Source organism: Paramormyrops kingsleyae, chromosome 5, assembly GCF_048594095.1.
Source record: "Paramormyrops kingsleyae isolate MSU_618 chromosome 5, PKINGS_0.4, whole genome shotgun sequence".
NCBI classification, from domain to species: Eukaryota; Metazoa; Chordata; class Actinopteri; order Osteoglossiformes; family Mormyridae; genus Paramormyrops; species Paramormyrops kingsleyae.
The window spans coordinates 31,797,220-31,821,636 of NC_132801.1; the positions used below are offsets into that span (position 1 = coordinate 31,797,220).

The 24,417-nt window shown below is 37.8% G+C and overlaps 1 protein-coding gene across 2 annotated transcripts in view; it reads right to left on the reverse strand.

The window, feature by feature from the left end:
* LOC111839157 (heparan sulfate glucosamine 3-O-sulfotransferase 4-like) overlaps nt 1-24,163 on the reverse strand; it is an 82,220-nt gene extending 58,057 nt beyond the window's left edge. For both annotated transcript variants that reach the window (XR_002837039.2, XM_023802811.2), the window contains exon 1: nt 22,848-24,163. Coding sequence is in view for 1 of the 2 variants with exons in the window: in XM_023802811.2 (XP_023658579.1) it covers nt 22,848-23,482 (635 nt within the window). In the remaining variant the exon portion in view is untranslated. The remainder of the gene's footprint in view (nt 1-22,847) is intronic.
* Between the last annotated feature and the right edge of the window lie 254 nt (nt 24,164-24,417).

Consider the following 24,417-nt stretch of genomic DNA (forward strand, 5'->3'; position numbering starts at 1 on the left):
CCTAGCGAGATGTTGCCAAATGGGAAGGAGACCCCTGGAAAGACCCAGGATACCCTAGACAGATTAAGTCTCTTGACTGGCCTGGGACCACCTTCTGAGCTCTTCAGAATGTCCTATTCTGTTACAAATGTTTGTACACCTGACTGCAGGACTAGGTATTTTATACACCTGTGGCAATGGGTCTGAATGAAACACCGGAATTAAATAATTAAGAGGTGTGTCCTAATACTTTTGTCCATATTGTGTTACTTTTATAAATGTGAGCAACACTAGACTGCTAAGAAAGCCAGGTCTGATGTCATCCACAAATTAGTAAAAAGTGATTTTTGGTGTTGTTCTACACTGAGAAAAGCGGTTGCCAAATTTGTCGCTAGTCATTAGATAAGACTTTTAATCACTAGGGAAGGGTAAAAGTCACTAAATCTAGCGACAAAGTCACTAAATCTAGCGACAAAGTCACTAAATTGGCAACACTGAGTTTTGATTTTGCTTACAACCAGGAAGGAATATTGATCACTTCAAAATCTTTAAAAGCCATAATTTTAACACGTTAAAAGTAAATTGATATAAATGGTATCAATATAAATGGTAATCATTGTATATCTTATCGAAAAATATACTGATATAAAAAAATCGATTTACTAGCCAGCGCTAATGGTCTTTCCTGTTTCATTGTACTAGGGAACTTCTGTAGTATTGTGGCTCCTTTACATTGTGCTGGGGGCAAACTTTTTTTGTCTTTTATATGTCTTTTTTTTTAATTTTCAGGATTTCCACTGTGTCTATCAATTTACTGTATTTGAAACATGTAGTGTGTGTATTGTCATTTTGACTGAAGTGTTTTCTGAGTTTGCAACATGTCTATTAATGTGCCCAAATGTTTGTAAATGTTGATCATGTTTTGTCATTCGATTATAGTGTTTTAAGAAACTGTAGGATGTTGATACTAATTGGCCACCATACATATGCTTAATTACTAAATAAATAAGCCTTGCTTTGCCCACAGATTCATTGGTGGTTCTAATATCACCCTTTCAGTGACTGAGTTTTATAACCCTGCAGTAGAGTATTCCAGAAATCCCAATCATGACAAGAGGACAACTGAGGAAAAAAACAGAGCTCTGACATTGATGGTGTGCTTTGAATTTTAGATCTGGGCAATTTGGCAAAATATGTAATCATGATAATTTTTTGGTATCAAACGATATTGTTTGTTATCACAATATAATTGAAGTCATTAATTCTTTACTTCAATGCTCAATTTTTGCTTAAAATTCCCATAGAACTACCCTTAAACAGATTCAGAACACGAAAAAGGCAACAAAATAAATGGACTGCCAGTTTCCTGGTCCCCATAAGGGAAAACTCAATTTTCTAAAGATCCGTCAATGCAATCAAAAACTAAAAATGAAAAAATTCTTGTATTTCCTTTGGGTATTTATGCTTAAGGTTAGGGCTGGGTAGGGGTTAAGGGTGTCATTGTTAGCATTAGCATTTTTGCCATAGAAATTAATAAGCAGTCCCCACAAAGATATGATTACAGGCCTGCGTGTATGTGTGTGTGTGGAGTTTGCATGTTCTCACTGTCATGCAGGTTTCCTTCAGATACTCTGGCTTCCTCCCACAGTCCAGTGACAATCACTTAGGCTATCTGGTGTCACTAAACATATGACTGTTTGTGTATGTGCTCTGTGATGGACTGACATCCCTTTTGTGTTGTTTTCTGGGATGGGCTCCAGGTCTCCCCGTCACCCTGATCAAGATAAGCATTTAGAAGATGGATTATGTGGTATCTACAACTACCTTTCAAGAGAGTCTCATATAGATTTGACATTCATACATAAACAGGTACTCAAGCACTAAATAAACTGAACAAATGTTCAATAATTCAATTATCTCAATAACAAAATGAAATTATAAATATAAATATATACTTAAGTTTTGTGTATACATTTGTAAATTCTTTGAGACAAGTAGCACTGGTATTGGTAAAAACAATACAATTGTCTTGTCTTTGCCTTCAGTTATAACCTCAAGGTTGCCACAATATAAGAAATCTCACAATCTATGGAATTCAAAAAACAGCTTTGATTAGGTACAGTATACTTAAATGTACCAGGATTAGCTTAGCAAGAGGCATGGGGAATATGAGAAAAATCTAAGCGTAACTCACCAGAAAACTCGGAGCAGAACAAAACAAAACAGACCTGCTAAAAACTTGTACTGATGGAGACGCGTCTCTGATGGGCTAAAACAAAGGCAAACGGACCTACTGGGATGCTGATGCCTATGAATCGCTCTCAGTCTCGCGGTGCCTCTCGACCAAGTTCGACATGCGAAAGCCGTGTTCCTATGTTAGGTGTGATTTTTTTCTGCTTTATCTAAAGAACATTTAGTGATACAGTAATCATGGCTCCTAAGAAAATTTGCAGTGATAGCAGCAAACCAACAGTAAAGTAGTGAGAGTAACTGTAGAACTTAAAAACAAAATTATAGTGAGACTTCAAGGTGGTGCACATGTGTCTGCTCTCACTTCGGAGTATGGGGGTAATTTATTTCATGTTGATTGTATGTGTGCTTTTTCATGTGTGTAATACTTTTATATTGACTGCCAGTGCTTATCATTAGTCAGATAGGTAGATAAGTTTAAATAGCTGATCATTTTGGGGTCTGGAACGGATTACATTCATTTGCATTATTTCTTAAGAGGAAATTTGACTTGGACCTTGACCAAACTGCAACTTGACCAGCTTTCTGGAACAAATTAAGTTTGTGTTCCAAGATACCACTGTACTGTATTTCTAAAATGCACATGAAACATCAGAATGGAACCTAGCATTGTGATTACAAGGCTCATTCCACTTTATGCTAGCCTTTTCAGCATAGCCCTTACCCAGAGGCAGAAATGACTGTGAAGGATGATTACTATAGGCAGTACACCAGAACATTACAGTGGAGAAATTGCCATGACCTCTTTAAGCGCTTGCTCCATGACTTGTAAAGTCTGAGCAGTGGCTAGAGTGCCAGGGCTTCATATGGTAACATTCAGGAACTTTTTAAATGCCATTTGATTCATCAGTTTATTTATCAGTTACAGATTTATCCCAGATTGTGCCATCTGCTCCCAGAAGATGATGACACAGTGAGCCCTTAAATAATGCAATCATTAGCATAAACTCTCCAGTCACCACTTTATTAATAAAGAACTCCTTATAAATTAATCTCAATATGTTGACAAAAATAGTTAAACGGAAATGCAAATATAAAATGTATTCTGTGTGCTATGGCACTAGTTATATACTACAGAAGATATCCGCTTTTTAAGTCTGACGTAACTCATGACGGGGCCAGACAAACCGTAATGATGGAACTGGTAACATTATTAACCGTAAGTTCTTACTCCAGCAAGGTATCATTAAGGGGGAAAGGAGGGTAAATTACTTTCATTCAAGTTTTTTAAAAAGTGGGAAAATAAATGGATGAAAAAATGGCTAAATTCCTTTAATTCAAACAAAGTGATGAGTGTAGCTGCTCTCCAAGGATGAATTATCAGTACTTCGGTGTATGATCGGTACATCATATTCGCTTCAGTACACACAATGAAACGAATGAACAGATTTCTTGAAACAGGTGGAACCTAATTCCCAAGTAGATGTTCTACACAGAAAAAAATTATGCTAATTGTGGCTATGAGTTTGTTACAGCTAATCCTGGTTACGGTCAGTCATAATCGGCAGTGTGGGAACATTTTGGTTTCCCAATAAATTACACCAACACTGGAGAGAGAGTAGCCAAAAAAACCAAGACTGCCCATCGGCTCTGCTATACAAAATTTGAATATGTTGCTGAAAACCAATCCAACATGCTAGCCAATTTGAGACAAGATCTGCGTAAGTGAATGTTTGTAACAAGACAGATACTCTTTCTGTGGCATCTAAGAAGATTCAGCTACAGAGAACATGAGATTTAGTTCATTATGATTTTGTGTTTTTTATTTTTTTATTTTATACATTTTTTATAATATGCCAATAAGCATGCCTTGTTATTCAGACACATCAATGGACATGTTGCCTTTGGTTTACACTTTTTCCTAATAGTGTTTGCACTTTTAACAATAAATAATCTCAGAACAAATTCATTTTTCACTGCTATACCGAAATTGCATCGAACCATGAATATGTACCGTTACACCCCTAACACTAAACATGAAAAAACTGCAGAAAATGGTTATGTAGCTTACACAGGCACTTCCTCTTCTCTTTGTCATCATGGAAAGAGGTTGAATTTTTTTTTGTTTGTTTCAGATCTATGAAAACACTGAGGCACATAATACTGGAGCATATTGGCTTATACCGGGCTTGGCCCCCGAAATTGTCATGTGACTAAAACATCATGACTTAAGCAGATTGGCGGCATAAAGATTATACTTACAGTTTTAGAGTAATTATAGCTTTACATCTATGTTGTTTTTCTTATATATATAATCTGACATCTTAACAATTACATAAATGTTACATAATAACACAAGAGCATAGGTCTGGGTTTAACATTGGTTGGGATCAAATCAGCCCCAAACCCCCCGTCCCTCAAAATGCATATGGTACTCCCATAATATTGGTATTACCATCCATATCAAAATCTACATCTTTGCTAATGTGTTTTTTTTCTCAATGGTTCAGCATAAATGTATAATTATAAATTGTTAATAGGTCTTGGGTTTATATGTACTCAGTTCCTCGATTCAGCTGTGTAGATGAGTTCATTTCTGGTAACAGCAGAAAACTAAAATATCTCAGTTCTCAATAACATTACTTCATCTGTATTGATTTTTTTCTTGAAGCGCATCCTACACTTATCAAAAATATATTTTTTCTCATACACTGGCATGCAATTTGGTTTTTAGTACAGCATATATTTATTTATTTGTTCATTCATAAAATCATAAATCTGAATCACCATCAGGACTCGTGAAACTGTTGTATGCAAGCACCAAAGTACTTTTTAAGCACAGACTCACAGGGTTTACCAAATATTTCACTGCAAGTGTCGAAAGAAAAGCAATAAACAAAGAGAAACACAATAAGCCAGTATACCATTTCATACATCATTTAATTTAAGACAACTCTGTATGCAAAGGCAGAGTACCCTCGAGTGGAAATAGATACCGCTTTCTCCTGCAATCAAAGATGAAAAAGAATCCGAGAGTGAATTAATCATATGGACGCAGTAATGATTTCGGATCACGATCGACATCAAAGCGAGGTGAAGACTTAAGCAGTACCCTTGGAGAGTGTGTAGTTTTGCGTGGGAGACAGAAAGCAGCATCACCAATTGGAAAAGGGTGAGCCTGTACCCCCCCGTGGGCAGACGGCATCGCGTCAGCCTGCCCAGTGACGGTTCAGTATCATTATACATTCTGTTTATTTCCCCTTGCTATTAAAAATTTACTTTCTTCCCAGCTCTACACAACCAAGCAGAACAGAGCTGATATGACTTTATTTGAGGCAGCCAATGAAATGATCCGTTTGGCTGGGGCATTCTTTCAGATGTAAGTACTGTGAATTATGCAGATGCCAGCAGTATCTAATATTTATGGTGTAGCACATCTTAGCCCTGTATGAATATCTCTGAAGCATAACAAGAAAGGTGGCCTTTATGTAAGTTACTCATTATACATGCTTGATGAAAGCATCAAAGAAAATTATTTATATTGTGTGATATTAGCAGAAAATTCACAATGCATTGTTACTAAAATATTTAGTTTAACTTAAATGTAGAGCACAGGTACAGTTATGGTAATCATAATCCATGTTAAAACATCTTCAGTCATATTCCCCATGCCTCTTGCTCCAGATGATCGTGGTCCATTTAAATATACCTATTCATAGCTGTTTTTTGACTCATAAATTGTGAGATTTCTTATATTGTGGCAACCTTGAGGTTATAACTGAAGGTTGTGAAGTAAGGCTATTTAAACACCCACACTCTGTCCATTAATGCATGGATAAGTACTACTTGGGGTGTTTTTTCCACAGATGAATAAGATTGTATTAGGAAATTGCAAGTTAATGTTTTTTTTTTCTTGTGACTATTGCTGATCTTTCATATGACTTTTTACAGACCTTTTCTAAAGTTCCTCTTTGCAGTTTCAACATGACTTGTTAATATGATCCATGACTTCTTCTTGTATGTAATTTCCATTCATTTCTCCCTTTTCCAGCTGATTATCCTAGAGAGGTATGGGGTGGGGGGTATCACAGGAATGGGATGCCAGGTCATCGCAGGGCTTCTGTCTAATAATAATAATAATAATAATAATAATAATAATAATAATAATAATAATAATTACTCGCACCTTTTCACCCTGCTCTTTCCTGTGCTACTAAGCATCAACCAATAATTCATACTCTACATTGAGCTGGCTTTTGATCAAAGCTTTAAGTTGCATTTCAGGCTTCAGAACCAAACTATCTAATGGGACAAATATGTGGATGCAAGACAAAGACAATAAAAAACAGCACCGAGACAACAGAATTACATATTAGTTAACTTTCCTTGAATCACATCAGAATAATGATACAGTTGTGACACAGGAAAAACATCACACACTCCAAGGCAAAGAATGTAAACACTCAAGGGCACTCAGCTTTACATCAGGGAAGGCGCAGGTCAGTTTTCCTGCTATGCTACTATTTATTTCACTTCATTTTATATTTTCCAACAGTTCTCGTCTGTCTCCCTGTCAGTGAATAATGCTCCTTATTAAAGGGAAAATGACACTTCATCCATATTAATTTCAAACATATCTCTGCTTTCATCCATAACCTGGCTGTTTCTCATGTTCCTATTGTAACATCTATGTAAGAATTTAATATGCTGTACATGTCATTTTCCTGTTAACAGACAGCACACTCAGTCACTGTCTGTCTAACTAGCTACTATCTAGTACTGTCTTTATTCTAGTTAATGTTGTTGACTATAAAGAGATCTGTGCAGTAGAATTGTAGGAGTAACAATAGCTAGACAGAAATGTCACTAAAAAGAATGTTCATCTATATGTTGAAATAAATGCCATAACTGCTGGTTTTTCATTTGATTACATGATAATCCCTTTGGTCGAAGCGGAAACCATGTAACTTGGGGATTAGTGTAATTAGTGTTATTTAGTAAAAAGCAGGACAAAAATTAAGTGGATTATGATCATTATAGGTCTTAAAATTATATTTTAAAATTATTTTCTGCTCCATTAGCTTCTGGCTAATTTGACCGAATTTTGTCAGCTCAAGGGACATTGCTTTCAGCTAACATAAACTGTTAAACCCATTGCAGCCTTTTCCAATGCCTGTGCATTCTAGCAGCATTGCAGTGATCCCAAGCAGATCCTGGGAATCACAGGGATGCAACCAAGACATAAAGTGATATTACAAAGTAGCACTAATCAAAGAACATTACAGAGGTCATAAAATAAAATAAAATTACAAAATAGAGCATTCAATTTGATGTATGCCCCTTAAAATCTAAAAAGTACAAAAAAAATCTACTATGCATATTTAGAAATTTTATTTAAGCGCTTTTGAAATATGATCCAGGGGCAGCACAGTGGTGCGCTGGTTAGTAGTGTCACCTCACACCTCTGGGACCCGGGTTTGAGTCTCTGCCATGGCTCCATGCGTGGATTTTGCATGTTCTCCCTGTGTTGTCGTGAGGTTTCCATGGGGTACTATGGTTTCCCCCCACAGTCCAAACAAATGCTGAGGCTAATTAGAGTTACTGAGTTGCCCATAGCTATGAATGAATGGTGTGTGAGTGAATGCTGTGTGAATGTGCCCTGTGATGGGTTGGTACCCCATCCTGGGTTGTTCCCTGCCTTGTGCCAATAGGCTCCAGACCCCCTGCAACCCTGAATAGGACAAGTGGTTTCAGAAAATGTTTGGAAATACAACCCTGAATAATTTTACACCAGCATTGACATAGCAAAAGGTTTGATATCAATTTGTGAGGTGATATCTGTCCTGCCCCAATCGTCCACTCCTTCCGTGTGCCACACCCCCTTGTTAACCTCATGTGGATTTACCAGCTGTTTACCAGCTGTTTCCTGTTGCTGTCATTAGTTCAATGTATTTAAGTCTGCGTTTACGTTTGTTTCCCCAGTCCAGTCATTGTATTGTCAGTCTGCAATCGCTTGCCTTCCATTTTATTAAAACCCCGTATTTTCCCGACTTCTGGTGTCCTGCTCTTTTGTCTGCGCTCCGTGTGCCATACTACAAGACGATATCAAAGCGAAATTCCATGATAAATTTCCTTTGTGATAGTCAACAACCTTTTAAAATGCACATATGCTAGCTAGAGCAAATTTTTAATCTGACTGTGTCACGATCCGTTCCATTCGATCCCGATGTGTGCCATGCCCACCTCGTTACCTCGTGTGATTCCATGATTGTTCTCACCTGTGGCTCGTTACCAGTAGCTTGTCTTTTGTATTTAGTCCTTGTCTCAGTCTGTCTACCCAGATCCGTCATTGTATTGTCAGTGTAGTGTTGCTATGTTTAGTCGGCTTCAGTCCTGTGTGCTCAATAAAACTCGTTTGCCCGTCTCACCGGCTGGACTCTCCTGCTTCACCGCTCGCCCGCCGGCAACCGTGACAGACTGCACATATTTTACTTAAATCTAACAGTAGTGCTTAATATAATGACAAAGATAAAAATGATTTGGAAAAAAAAATATCTTTAATCATTAGCATACTTACATGTATCTATCTAATAATACAGAGAAGTCATAAACCAGTGGTTCTCAACCAGGGGGGGCATGGTCCACTAAGGGGTCTCAGTGAGGACCAGGGTATTTTTTTTTTTTTTTTTTGGGGGGTGCGCTATTTCTTTTGAACAACATTGATAAAGCTAGGACAACAGATAATAGAATTTTTACGGTCTATCAATATTTTTTCAAAATGACATATAGGGTGACAATACCATTCATACTGGTATACTTTAATCATGCATTAAATTTAGGAGAAAGGAGAATAGTCATTGATATTTGGTTTAATTTCATTTCAAAACATTGTTAAAAATATTGTCATTTGCAATATTTGCATTATTTTGTCGAAGGCTAAAACCTTAAAATGCGGATCTGTTTAGTTATTAAGTATACATTTAATGGTTGTCAGGCTTATCATTTTTGAGCCATTTGCCAAATAGGTTTTAGAATTAGAATTTTGTTCATAAACATCCACCTACTGTTTTGAGAGAAATATCATAAACTGAGAAAAAAAGGAGTGTTGGTGGACATAGTGGAGCCAAACTTGTTTGAATAGTGTTCAAAAGAAATTACTTTGCCATTGTAACTAAATTAATTCATAATTAATTCAGTATTAATAAACACTGGCATTTCTTTTGTTATCACTGCAGAACGCATAAAAGCGAAATAATATCATAACCTGTGCAGGGGGCCCAAACGTGTTTTCCTGGACACAGGGGGTCTTTGGATAAAAAAAGGTTGAGAACCACTACCATAAACAATGATCAACATTTCTAATTAAAACTTTTTTTTCAGTAAAAGGTGTTAGCATGTGATTCACCCTCATTTCACAAATCACAACATAACTACCTCGGCCTATCAGAAAGTGTACTTCACTTACGATCCATTGTATTTACATGCGGGAAACCTGCAAGTATGTAATATAAATGTTATTTGCTTAATTACATGCCTGCGCTTATACCCATTTAACATCTTTATACTGTGTATCTGTGCATGCAAATCCATTATGATTTAGTACTTTTGTATGCTGCATTTATTGTGGGAGGAAGTTATACCCTCCCCCACATAACCCTGGACTGGATAAGCAGTTAAATGGTGATGGGATGGATGGATGGATGAAATTTATACCTTAATGCATAATAAAATCAAATGAAAGCTTTCTACACATTATTTTATTGCGCAGGCACATAGACGGTAGTATAATGTAAATCAATTTCCTTTCCATTTCCTTCCCACATATAGTTTTATGATGAAAAAAATAAACCTAACATCCCTTTTCAGTGCAATTCAAATTCATATTACACACACACACACACACACACAAAGATAGAACAATCTCCTATACAACAATACTTTCAATCCTATCTGTAATTTCACACAGCTGTGTAGGTTTTAATTTGGGGGAAAAAATAAAAGTTTAGCACAATTGCATGACTGATTACATTTCCATAGCAAATTACCCGCACTAAATTCCAAAAAAAAAAAAAATCCAGCCGTGCCTTTTTAAGTAACACTAGCTATGATTCTGGAAATCTTCAGTTACTGTGAGCATTTGGCAAATAATTGGCTTGCACCAAATATTGGGGTGACACAGTGAGGTACTGGTGCCTCACACCTCGAAGGTGGGGGGTCCAAATCCCACCTGCAATCTGTATGTGTGGAGCTTGCATCTTCAGACATGATAATTGGCATCTATAAATTCCCCACAGTGCGCAAGTGTACACACTGGCTTCCTGTCCAGGATGTACCCTACCCTTGTGCAGTATGCTACCTGGAATAGGCTGTAGGCCACCCTAAGAAGCATAACTGCTTTGAAGATGAACTGAATATTGATAAGGCTTTAAGTCCATGTACTCTTTTGTGACAGCAGTATCTGAATTTTAAGTGCATTAAAAAGATGCATATATACCTACAGTGCCATTTTGTGATGACCTAGTCCTATAGTAGTGTTTTCATCATGACCCAGTATAACAGTATATGTAACTAAAAGCATCTTGGACCATTCAGTAGAGATATTTCAGTTTGTTATAGAATATTACCATTGCAGCCACAACAAAACTGACTGCTAAATTCAAGAACAGTTTCTTCCCCCAAGCCATGTGCATCATGAATAGCTAAGTTCCACAAGTGCTATATTACTGCACCTGCAGTAATCTATCTATTATCTATCTATCTATCTATCTATCTATCTATCTATCTATCTATCTATCTATCTATCTATCTATCTATCTATCTATCTGTTTACTGTTTACTGTTCTTTGTACTGGGTGTAGTTGAACATGCACGTATTCCAGTGTACTTATTGTGTGTAGCCAATGAAACATCTTGAATTTTGAACCCTTAAACTTGTATTTGACTTGCAAATGTGACATTTCTGAGTGATTATAAAAGGAACTGATTGACAACATACTGACCAAATGTTTCCTTCTCACAGATATGCATATAGGTATGTATATATGCACATAAAATCAACACTGGGTATTATTTATTAAAAGCAACAGTCCAAGTTATACTACCAAAGGGATCAAGTCCCATTCCACCAATGACCATAATTCCTGTCATTTCTTTGCGTTATTGATTTGTATATCTGTAAGACTGTAGCATAGCTTTAATATTTTTTTATAAAATAAAGTTCAATAAAGTAGAAGACTATGCTCCTGTAGCTCAACACAGTAGCACATTACAAAGATTGTGGGTTCAAATTATATGGTGCACATATAATTTGTAACCCTTCCGTCTATTGTAAGACACTTTAGATAAGGGCATCAGGTGAAAGTATGGTATATATACTGATAAATCTATGTATGAATCAATTTACTGACATCTATATGAGAGCAGCCAGCAAGCAAAAGAAAATAAATTAGGTGTCCCTAGCTTTATTCATCAAAAGTATTAACTGACTGTCTCAAGCAAGGCCATCACTAAATTCCAACGGTTGATCTTTGTGAAAGAAGAATATCCACTGCAGCTTAAATATCAGTTTCTTGGCTACTATATTGCGTCACGCAGCTCAAAAATCAGTAGAATGCAGCACTACATATAAAATGGACTTCAGGTGGAAGATCCTGTGGTGATTTTCGAAGGGCAAAAAGCAACAGCATTAAGCAAGAAACAACAGCACAAACAATTGGATAATCACTGCAAACAAGCTCCCGGAGGTGAACTAATGCATTTGTGTTTGTTTAACGGAGTGAGTCGGTTGTGAAAGCCAGAGTGTTAGTACACACCTATGGAGGCACACCACAGTGCACAGCCGTAATTGAATTAAGCCTATCAGCTTGCGGTGAGCTGCGTGTCACACAAATGGTGAGGGGTAAACAAGAAGTCGACTCACCAGACTGATTTCGTCAGCGGGAGAGTCACACTTCACTCGCCCTCCATCAATGTGTTCAATTAGTTAAGTGCATCTGCAACTTTACCAATGCGAACTACTTCATTTTGACTTTCACCTCTCGGTGGGTACAAGCGCCATCTTGTCATAAATCCACCAATAGATTTCACACACAAAAACTGTTGCATACTGTGTGTAAATTGCCAAGGGTGCAGGACAAGCATGGAAGTTCTTCATTACCTATCTCTGACAACTGTTTTGTTTCTCTTGGGATAAAAATAATAATGCTGCCTCTAGTCTTTGGAGACAGAGGAGCGACCATAAAAGGGAAGAAGAAGCATGATGAATTAAAGTGAGCTTACCAAGCAATAAAGTCATATAAGCAAAGTCAATAACTTTGAATCTCTCTATAATAAATTCTGGGCTCCTGCATGGTATTTTTGCCTTGTCACACCCTTTCCAGGTGCTGAATGTTTTCCCCGAGACGATTCCCACAGCTACATACATATCTGCAGTTCTGATAGCTGATATTTTAACTTGACCAATCACACAGATTCTTTTCTTTTTAAAAAGCAAGACAAAATATGGGCTGGTTTATTCCAGTTTATGTCACATGCAGTAACTTTACGTCACGGTATGCTCTAAGCTTTCATGCTTTTTGCACCTTTGTTGAATTGAATCTCTAAAGTCATCCAAGTGGGTGTATGTATGAATTGCATAATAAATGTGTGTGTTTTAGCTAGATCTTTCTAAAATGAATCAGAGAAGGCAAACCCTTTTTTCAATTGTAACAGCACAGTAAACAGATGTTTCAGCCATCAAAGCTAGCTACCAAGATAGCAAATCATCAAATGAATGTCAAAGGATAATATTCTTATCAACTGATTATTTTTTTGAAGTGTTACTCCTTTTCATTACATGTGTTAATCACCAGTTATGTGCTTTAGTATGTCTTCGGATAATGTGCATTGTTAAATGAATACACAAACCACTATACTCACAATATAATTCAGAGTAAAATTTAAGATGTAATTGTCCCATGGTTTTTCAAAAGTAGCAGTGAAAGCAGTCATAACTATCCATTTGTTCTGCATAAAGACATAACTAATACAGGGTTGCATTGAACCCTCCCCCAAGAACCCAGAGCAGGACATACTGTGGTCTGCTGGCACTTCATCACAAGCTTCATACAAACAATATATAAAATCGCCACATGGGGAAAACATGCAAACTCCACATACACACAGAGCCAGGCTGCAAGGCAAATTCCACAAACCTGGCAGTGCCAAGAATCAGCGCTCCGCATTAAGCCTCTATCATGACTAACCACTTTACAGTATACTGTATTAATGCCAGCTTTGGAAGAAAGAGCCGTCTTCTTTGATGGTAATGAAAAGGGCACGTCTTCTGCCAGTCGTCGACGGTTTGGGAACCGGCAGGGTGCGGACAGCATTTTGGTTTTATCCACTTTGCTGCTATTATATCTCTGCCGTCTGAGGCTGTCAGTGTGAGTGAAGTATGAACTCGGCCAGTTTGCTTTCAGAGCTTGTTATGATGGAACATACATACAGACTTAGACATCTATTTGTTTCAGAAAAGTGCTATACACTGTACTGTGCAAAAGTCTTAGGCAGGCAGAGAAAATGTATAGTTATTTATCTGGGTAGTGAGTATATATTTACCCCCACCCAAAAAAAACACAATTCACCATCAGCATATATGAAAATGAAATATGGAACATGAAAAAGAAACATCACCAGAGTTCCTTCTATCCTCTAAAAAGTTACTGATATCTTGTTGGATGGCTAGATGAACACCGCTTCAGTTACCAATCCTCTCCTCAGGGGCACCTCAGCCATTGCATGTATTCAATAAATTTCACAACCAGCTCGCCTAATTAATTAAATTAATCAGTGAAATGAAAAAAGGGTATTCCAGTGGTTAAGTCAACAAATACATGGGTATGGATATTGAAAATACTGGGCTCACTTTGGGAGAGGTTTTGAAACGGCTAAGCTAACACTCTTTGACAGACATAATAAACAAGATATTACATCAACATGAAGATCATTTCAGCATCATTTTCCTTGGCAATCTAAGCCTTGCACACAGTACTGTAAATAAAACATTACTAGTTAATTGTTCATACTTTATATTATGATGTGCTTGTATTTAATTCAGGAAATATTCTGAGGCTGCAGTGAAACAGACAGCAGCTATTACTGTGATTAGATGGCTGCCAATACAAATTTGGGTCCAATTACAGGGAATCTGATGCCGTGTTTGCAAATCTATATGGACCCATATTTCAGAGAAATGCAGTTAGATAAAGCGCAGAATATTTCAAAAACTGAACTGACCAGTTTAAAAACTGATCATACCTGGGAACAGCTGGGAATAAATTGAGCAAAATGAATAAAAATGACCAAAGCCAAATATTTGAATTATTCAACATAAACATGTTCTCGTTTTACTGTGTAACAGAGAGTATCTTACCAGTCCGTAAAATGGAAGCAGTTTTAAAGGACTACTTAATGAATGTTATTTTTCATTCTTGTAATACTGACATTTTGGTATTCTTCTCTAACATCTGATATATATTTAGACACATTTAAATTCAAGAGCTTCGCAGCTCCCACTTGAAAGCATCAGTTTTCTAACTAATCATCCTGGTCGGGGTCACAGTCGGGCTTGAAGCCAATCCCTGGATTCACGGGTCATAAGGCTGGGGTGCATCCAGAATGTGATGCCAGTCCATCACAGGACCCTCGCAATCATACTTGATGGGCAGAGTCACTAATCAACTTATCTGCATGTGTCAGGACTACGTCAGACAACCCAAAATGACACGGGGGAAGCATGCAAACTCCAAGAAGACAAACGGCATGAGGCACTTCAAACCGCCGATCCAGGAGGTGAAAGTAAAGAGTGCTGCCCACCTTGCCCCTCTGCCACCCCTTCACTTGCAGATAACATAGTTCAAACACAGTCGTACACCACCTGGGACTGTGTCAAGTGTAGTGCTATAATAACCGGACTTAATCGACATTAATCTGAATTATAGTGTTCATTAGAGCAGCAAACGAGCTAGATGTTAATATTAACAATCAAAAGAAAATCACAGTAATACCAGTAGCATAAATGTCAGATTTTCGCAATTTGACTTTTCTAGTATTTTTCTAGAATTTACAATAAATCTCTAGTATTACATGCTTGCCCTGCAATACATTTGAATATTTAAATGTATATTTCAATATATTTTTCTTCCTAGCAGCTAGCAATTGTAATTTAATTCTTAGTGTCATACTCTGCAGAAATCTCAAATACTGACTTTCAAACAGGAGTAGAATACACAACATTGTCAAAAAAAATTCCAGTCCTTCTGCCAAAGAGTGACTGATTGTCAACATTTCGTGGATAATACCAGCATAACGTGCAGACTTATTTAAATATTTACAACTTATGCAGGAAAATGGTTATGTTCTTCTAAACAGTATTGAACCAAAGCTAAGACAATGATTTATACAGCCAGTGAAGCAGTACCATAAGTGCTGCACAAAATAAGCACAGCAAAATTGCATGTTCAACTGCAGCTTACACACTTTAGGTAGTGCAGACATTTTCATAGCTCTTTGATGTTTGTGATGAAAAATACATTGTGGAACTGAACTAACTATAGTCAGCAACCCTTTAGACGGGTATCAGGAGAGCGGTGCCTCGGTGCTCCGAGTAACAGGCTCAGCACTAATTAAAAACTAAATTCCATAACTTCCCACACTGGCACCGGGGTGCCCCAGGATCTGGCTTGCCTGCTGTGCTGCGGTCTTATCTCGCGCATGCAGATTTCACCGCAGTGGGGAGAGGTGAACGCGTGACCTGGCAGCAGAGTGCTCCAGGACCTCTGCCCGCACCGGTGTGATCTGTTTGTCTCCTGTCCTTCTGCCAGAGAGTTGCTGGGGCCTTCAGTTCAGTGGTCATCCTCACACCTGTGTGGATGAACCCTGTATGAGTGATAAGTGAACTTGCACTCGGCCGTGTATCCATGTTTACAGTAGGTTAAATAAAGCTCTGTGCATCCCCGAGTACCTCAGTGGACAGAATTGTTGCTTCTACGGGTGGGAGTTTGGGTTCCACCCCATAATGCATCTGGGTTTGTGAATATATATGTCCTATGCATTCCATCCAGGGCTCTCCCCGACCTTCAGCATATCCTGCTGGGGAAAAACTCCTTACATTTTCCAAATATATGTGGACAGGTATCTCTGAATAGTGTTACTATATAATTATTCTCCATGTGATCGACGGGCAGCCTGTATACAATGTGCCCCATCTTTTACGCTTTACTTCTGGGATAGGTTCCAGGCCATCCATGACCCTGTCAAGGATCAGCAGTTGGAAGATAGATTGTATACGTATTCATCGTTTGTCAGATTACTTACTGCACTCACAAATACTCCATATGTTGGCATAGTTCATGAAAGTTAACTCTCAAAGTGTGTAGCAGGCAGTGTTGGTTCCGAACCAGGTTGATTCTGTGGTAGCCAGCATGATGAAAGCTTGCGATTTTTTAGGCTTCCAGAACATACTCGATAACGTGCCAAATAAAAACAAAATGTACTGGCAATGGTACACAACAGCGATGCAATGTGAGACTTGGAGTTGGGTCAGTGTACATTGTGAAATAGTACATAGTTCAGCATTGGGGCTTTACTGTGTTGGATTTTCTGTAATTTGTGTGTTAGCCTTGGTTGCTCAGAGCCAAGGGAGTTATGTTGAGGCTATGCAATGCTGTAGGCCTCGCCTAGACTATGGAGTAAAGCATTAGTAAACTCACATACAGATAACGACTGCTGTTTTAAAGTTCAGCAAAAGGCACAAAGTGGTTTCTAATTGCCATAGAAGGATGCCCTTAATCCCTTTAGTTTTAAGATTAGGGTATGGAATCAAGGGATAGACGAGGTCAGCCCATAATTCTGTAGAATGCTGAATCAATCATTTTCCAAAATTTAAAAATGTTATCCTCATGAGATAGTTCTGTAATTCCACATGTGTTAAAAAGTTTGCCAATATTTTTATGTCAATCACTTCTGCATGCAGCTGACAATGTTAAAGACAACATGCATGGTAAATGTCCACATTCCATTGTTCAGAATACATTAGGGGAGAAATGCCTGGCACTGCCCTGTAATTTCTGCTGTATTTTAATAAAATGCAAAGTACTTTGCATGATGGATGATATGCATATTGCCCATACCATGGTGTGGGTTTCTTCCAGTGTTTTACAGATGGACCCAAGGTGCCTTTCAGAAGTTTTATCCACTTTCTTGCTCCTGAAGCACATGATGCAACAGGGTGGAAAGAGGTTCTCAGGGTTACAAAAAAATTAGCAGGAAAAGTAATTAGAGCGTCCAGCAAAACCAGATCATTCGCACGTTCATTAAGCATTGGTTTGAATCTGACTTGTGATACTGATGACACCAATCTATACTGACACAGTATTACATTTTGGAAAACATTGTACAGTATATGTGGAAATGCCATATGCATTTTGGAAATAAACATAATAGATTACTTTTGAATAAGACATTTAAGATACTATGTGCAGCGTTTTTTTAATTATTATTACAAAACTGCATCTCAAACTTTATGATTGTAAATGTATGTGTTTGCAAACAATGTTTAATCACTTGCATTTTATTTTATTTCTGTTTGTTAGTGCTTGGTAGCTAATTGTATTGCTTCTACTTATAGGTATAGCCTTTAAGGATATAGGTACTGTACAACAATCAAATTGCTGGAGTATGTTGAGAGAAAAAGCTCTCAGTTTTTATACTATTATTGTTTATCACATATAATAAGTACGGCAAACAACAATTTGACATCAAAAATAAATACAGAATGTAATTACTCTAAATAACCTATTTATTTCCAGAGATAAAGGCATCATTGACAAAATTAACAGGTATGTAACAATGTTTGTATTGTGCTCTAAATTCCCTAACCATTGCAGCTTGATCTAATACAAAGAGAAAACAAAACCACATACTGTAAGAAGGAACCTGCCACTGCGGAGGGAATGATGCATGGTAACTTAAAATGAAACCTAGGTGTACTTGCGGAAGAAGAGGTCATGTGTCTTACTAATTTTCTGTAAGAGCCGGATGCATCTAATATTAAGGCTCAAATTACCTAAAAATTCAGAGCGTAATGAAATAAGAAAAACAAGAATTATTGAACAACAGTAGAAAATACAGAGTATTACAATCATATATAATGTTGTAATGAATTAATACCTATACAACTATATATTTTCCTGTGCAAATTAAATTTTACAGTCTTATGTTTCTGCCTGCAAGAGTTATAAGACAAAATATATGGGGTTAAAAATAAAGATATGTACATAGATTTATGACGGCAATAAAATAAAAGTTTGTACTTCTACAAATCACGGCTGCGCATTTTATTGCTGCACAGTAAAAAAAAAAAATTGTCAGGTGGGGTATGGAAAGTACTTTCTTATCCTACTATCAAAAGCATATAAGAATCTCAGAACGGAACACGGCCAGGGTCAAGCCTGTATCGGCTGATCCTTCATTTTCATTTAAAGCAGGCCTCAGTCACAGACACACAGCATGCGTGGTTTTTAATTTCCTGCCAAGGATTACTCTTCCGTAGAAAGAGCTGGAGTCCTGAATACTTTTAATTGTCCAAAGGGCCAATTAATAATAATAATAATAATAATAATAATAAAACAAGCATACTGTACACCACAAGTGAAAAAGCTAGCTGAATACTTATAAGCAAGGTTCATGTACTAATTGTGTTATTTAAGTAATTTAATTTGACTGATATCTTTGTTGTAAAGGTTGTGTCTTTGGTGCAAAGGTTATCATTATCCAGAAGAATTGATTCCATAATAATAAGGTATTACTGATTTTATCTTGTACCATCCATCCATTATGCATACTGCATATCTAGCACGGGATCATGGTGAGCTTGGAGCCTTTCCAAGGCCGAATAATGGGGAGGGCTGGGGACACCCTAGACAGGCTGCCAGCCGACTGCAGCACACATAATTATACAGTCGCTTGCTATGGGCAATTCACAGACCCCAATTCACCAAACCACATGTTTTTGGCCTGCGGGAGGAAATGGAGCACCCAGGGAAAACCCAGGCAGAGGAGGAGAACAAGCAAACTCCACACATACAGAGCCAAGGGCAGGAGTCAAACCACAACGCTGGAAGTACAAGGCTGCGGTGCTACACACTTACCTGTCATGCTGCACATATCATGTGCCAGTATAGGAAAATCTCTGCTTTAAATATGTATAAAGAATCTTTCGGCTAAATTACAAATGGTCCTTCACTACCGGTCTACTGGCAGTGCTCCATTGAAAAGAATTCCTGTTTTAAAACTGCTATCCATACTGAGTTCTTCAATGGCAAGGATTCATTTATAATTAAGGCAAATCAAGCTCTTGACAGATGCTGTATGGTTTCCTATGTAATCTTATTCTATTTTGCATAGTTTATTTTTTCGACTAGTCCTAATCATTGATCAGTAAGGCTGCAGCTTTCGATTCCACTAAACACTTATTCGTTAAAGTCTCGTATAACAGAGCTGACAAAGAAAACAGGTATCTATATTAAAGTGTTTAAAACACACAATTTCACTTATCCCAATATTACATAATTCAGTTCTTGAATTGCGTTGTTTGTTCTTCTTCTTCTTCATCTTCAATATTCGGAACTTAGATTTAGGAAGGATCTTTAAAAGGGATTTCTAATATATATTAAATTGAAACCTAGACTAAATAAAGCGGCAGGAATATGGATATTGGGGGTTTTCGCAATATTGAGAAATTGCAGTAGGATGTCTTTCTAAGATTACATAAGTTGTTCAGCTACAGCCTCTGGGGGAGCCATAAGCACTTGAACACCAAAAAGCCAATCTTAGTACCTTCTTCAAGCATCTATGCATCTACAGAAGAAGAAGAAGCCAGCAATTTCAGCTGCTGTGACTTTTTTGCACATAAAATGCTATGACTACAGGCATGCAAGGTTCCTTCACACAAACAAGAAGACTCCGCTCAGAAGGCACTAATATCAAATTTGAATCTGTGCTAATGGTTCCGTTACACTCTTTTTTTGTTACTCAACACAGAAAACAAGTTCTCCTTAGCTAATCTTAGTAGCATTAGTAGTGTGCATTGCTGGATTGTGTCAAGAACGGAACATCAACTAAATTCTAGCATTAAAAGTCTAAGACCAAATTTCAAAATGCAGCATCACTGATGAGCTTATGACAGCTCACAAACAGATCACACACACATACAGAGACGTAAAAGGCCTCAGAAATACATGATAGCTATAATTAATACATCATCCATCATTGGAAACACTCTTTCCATGTGATGTGATTTCAAATAGCCAAATAAGATAGCATATTATATTTCTACTAAACAAATTAATATACAAATATTAAATGAATAAACAAATCAATTCATAAATATTATTCACTATATACCACCAAAAACCCACAAAGATAAAAGAATGCACTTTCTACACTGAAAGCAGTGTCACTGACATCTGTCACAAAAGCAGCTTGATTCATAGCAATATAGAAATTTGTGATTGAATAATTATAGGTACATTTTTATTTTACAGATATGTGAAAAGGACAGCATGCCACATTTATGCAATATTAATATTTATTAGACTTACATGATGACAGCCAATTAAAGTGGCTCTTCATCAAATCTGTGACAGCGTATTAAAATCTTCCCAAATCAATGGATGTGTTAAACTGAGGTACTAGACATAGGCCTGGAAGATAGGCCCCAACCCAGTGCTGTATATTTCTGTTTATAGTCAGCTTTGCTATCAAACTTCTGCTGATGTGAGAGCTACAAGTCCATTATATCCATAAAAGTACATTTTACATGGACCATCCCTGCAGATGTTGCATAAACAACAAACCTGCATATAATCATAGTTATAAATACACTTCTTCCCCTTCTATGGACATGTTAAGCTCAGAAACCCCTTCCTGAGTATGTAAATGCAGAACATTTGAAAAGGAAAAGAATTTTCAGCCACATTTATCACAAACAAACCCGTTAATTTTAAGTTAATAACATCAATAACTCTTTCCTGTTGGTCGAAGTATCGCCCAGAATGATTTTTTGCCAGTGAAATAAACATTCGAGTTTTCATACTTAATCATTAGGTGGCAGCAGTGTGCCACGTGTATCTTATATATTTGTAAGGATCAAAGAAATTGAACAGATGCCTGTTAGCAGACAAGTCATGGCTAGAAATATATAATTGATATGTCATTTCAGTGGTGATATAATGTAATTTAGGTAGTATATTGCTATATATACATATGTGTGTGTGCCAATAATTCATTTTCTTCTAAAAAGCAATTCTACTGTGTAAACAGCAGGGACTACGTATGCATTTGCATTTAACATTTTAAATGTTTTTTTTCTTCTTTCAATTTTACGTCACAAGGTACGTGCATCAAGTTCGCTAAATGTTTGAAATCATAGTTAATATATACGCCTGTACGTTATCCTTTATTACTACAATGAAACTCATCGATTTCCATCTGTGGCTCAGTCTCGCCTCTGAGGAATGTGATTGAATACGTAGTAATGCCAGTACTCATATTACATATTTATTTTTTGTGAGATGTAGCTGGACGGACGCATTTAGTTCAGAGACAAAGACGTGCTTATCCATAATACAAATAATTTCATGCAGCAAGTCAAATTAAATAAATCATTTTACTGAACTCAAAAGTACAGAAAACAAATTGGGAGTCCAAAAATATATATGCTGGTATTCTAATATAACCCAGTCATTCAATATTTTTTCATGGTTCCTTCTAAATTGGTGGAATATGTTTCATTTTCTGAGGCCTCAAACGAATCCATCCTCTTACAGGGTTATTTGTAGTCGGCTTGTATTTTCAGCACCGTCCATAACAGCAGTAGGCCTACGTGTTTTTTAAAATAATAATAATGATAATACACCGCTGTAACTAGAAAGACTGACAATTTACATTATCAGACCTGAATTTCACAAACGTTTTATTGTAATAAGCTGCCTCAGTCTCGGCGTTGTGAAAAAGAGACGGCGAAATCCATCTAACCCTTCCACAGGTGCCTCCCAGGAAGCAATTATATTCTCCATTTCTGTAAATGTCATTCACTGTGCCTCCACACATATAACATACCGACATTAGGACACATAGGCCTATTATTCATTTTAATAAACATGCTTGATATACCTAACATACTTTAACTCAGTTAAACTGGTAATAATGTTGAAATTATATAGTCCTGAGTCGTGAGTAAGACTAGTGTAGGTGCATTTAGTGCCTCTACTGCATTGGGAAATTGTCCTAGATAAAACCTTAATGTGTCATATTTTGGGTCAGCGTTTTAAATAACGTGGGCTCTGTGAATAAGTCTATTAAATTACATGGATCTGCGCGTAAAATTCAAGTCGCAAATCTTCATGCACGGTTGCCCACCTTGGCGTGAAATCACTAAGAATTATTTACAATTACATGCTTGCTTCCCAACTGACTTTTGGTCAAAACACACATGAGTAAGCAGAACAGTAACTTTGCAGTAACTTTCCTTGCGAGCCACATCAGCTTTTATCTAAATGAATCGCTGCACTGGAATCGAGAAGTTTGCACAACGCCCTACAAGTATAATGAAAAGAGAGTAAGAGGAAAGCGCGCACCTGTACCAATCGAGTCCTTTTTCGTAGTTCCTATCAAAGAAATGGGGCTCAACACCAACCGCCCTGACGTCGGGATGCACCCTCAAGGCTTCCAGCAGAGCTCTCGTGCCTCCTTTCTTCACCCCTATTATGATGGCTTGGGGCAATTTTTTCACTCCGTAATCCGGGGTGCAGTTCACCCTTCTGCTGAGATCGTCGTCTATGGTGCTGGACTCCTGGTGCTCTCTTCCTGAAACTGCGTTCAGACCCCCCGCGATCATTTCGGTATGAGCAAGCGGAGTCCCGACCCACTCCGTTTCTCTGCGCTTGCTTTCGGCATCTTCTGAATGGTCAACAGTGGACACCACATACCCGGTAACCGTCTGCACAGTGGAGGTCTTATATATTAGATCTTCGTCGATATAAGCATGGGTTGTGGTGGAATAAAGTTTCTCTCTAAACGCGACGGAAGTTGTCTCTTCAGTCACCACCCTTGCTTGGTACACATGGTTTTCCTGCAAGGGGAACTGCAACGAGTTGTAACAGCTCATCAAGCTATAAAACAAGTAAGTAACAGAGAGGGAGAGAGTAAACATGAACAGGATCTTCCGAGGCACTTTAGAGGTAAAAGCTGAAGTGCTGGACCAAAATGCCATCTCTGATAGCAGTGATCCTCACAGAGAAGTGGCTAGACATGTTTTCACCTAAAGTCTCGCATGAACCCTCAACAATAATAATCTGTCACTATCAGCACTGCTCCGGCTGAATCTGCAAGTAACTAAACCACTCACCTTAAAATAAGAAAGAAAAAAAAAAAAAAAAAGAACAACTAGAATCCCAATTAGAAAAGGATGGGTGGGGGGTCGTTAAGATTTTATAAGAATATTCCCTCGCATTCTTGAATATCGATTTTTGATTTCAGTGTTGACAGCCGTTGTCACAATTTATACAACCGGACCTTTAGACTGCAAAGGCTGGGATTTTTCATCCCTCCAAATGAGCAGCTTGACCGGTATCGGACACACCGTGCTGAAGGAAGCCTTGACATTTTAAAAGGAAAAAAATAAGTCGTAGAAGTACTGGCCAAGGCACGTCTTCATTTTCCGCACGTCCCACGCAGCCCCCTCGTCTCTTTCTTACTACAGCACGGAATGATGCTTTGGCTTCAACGTGACCAATCCCTGCCCACCGGAGCCCGAATCCCAAATACGGTGCTGGAAATCTCGTGGTCCAGAGTCGCTGACAGGCGTCCTTCCTTTGATAATCCCCTAACTTTATGAGTATAAAAGTGAGCGGCTTGCGTATTAATATTCATTCAGTCTCTCCACTAGTTGGAGGGTTGCCTGCGGGACTGACGCTTTTTGTTGATTGGTAGACAAGATATGCGCATCAGCTATGTGAGCTCATTAGAGCAGCGGCGCTACATCAGAAAGAAGCAGCTCACACTCTCACGCCTTCTGCTATATCACGCTTTTAGACAGTTGCAGTACATGAAAATCAAACTGAGAAAGCTGGGAACGCATCTTGCCTACAATAAACGTTTGAGTGCCATGAATGTATACAAATATAGGTCTAGACACTTAGGATAACT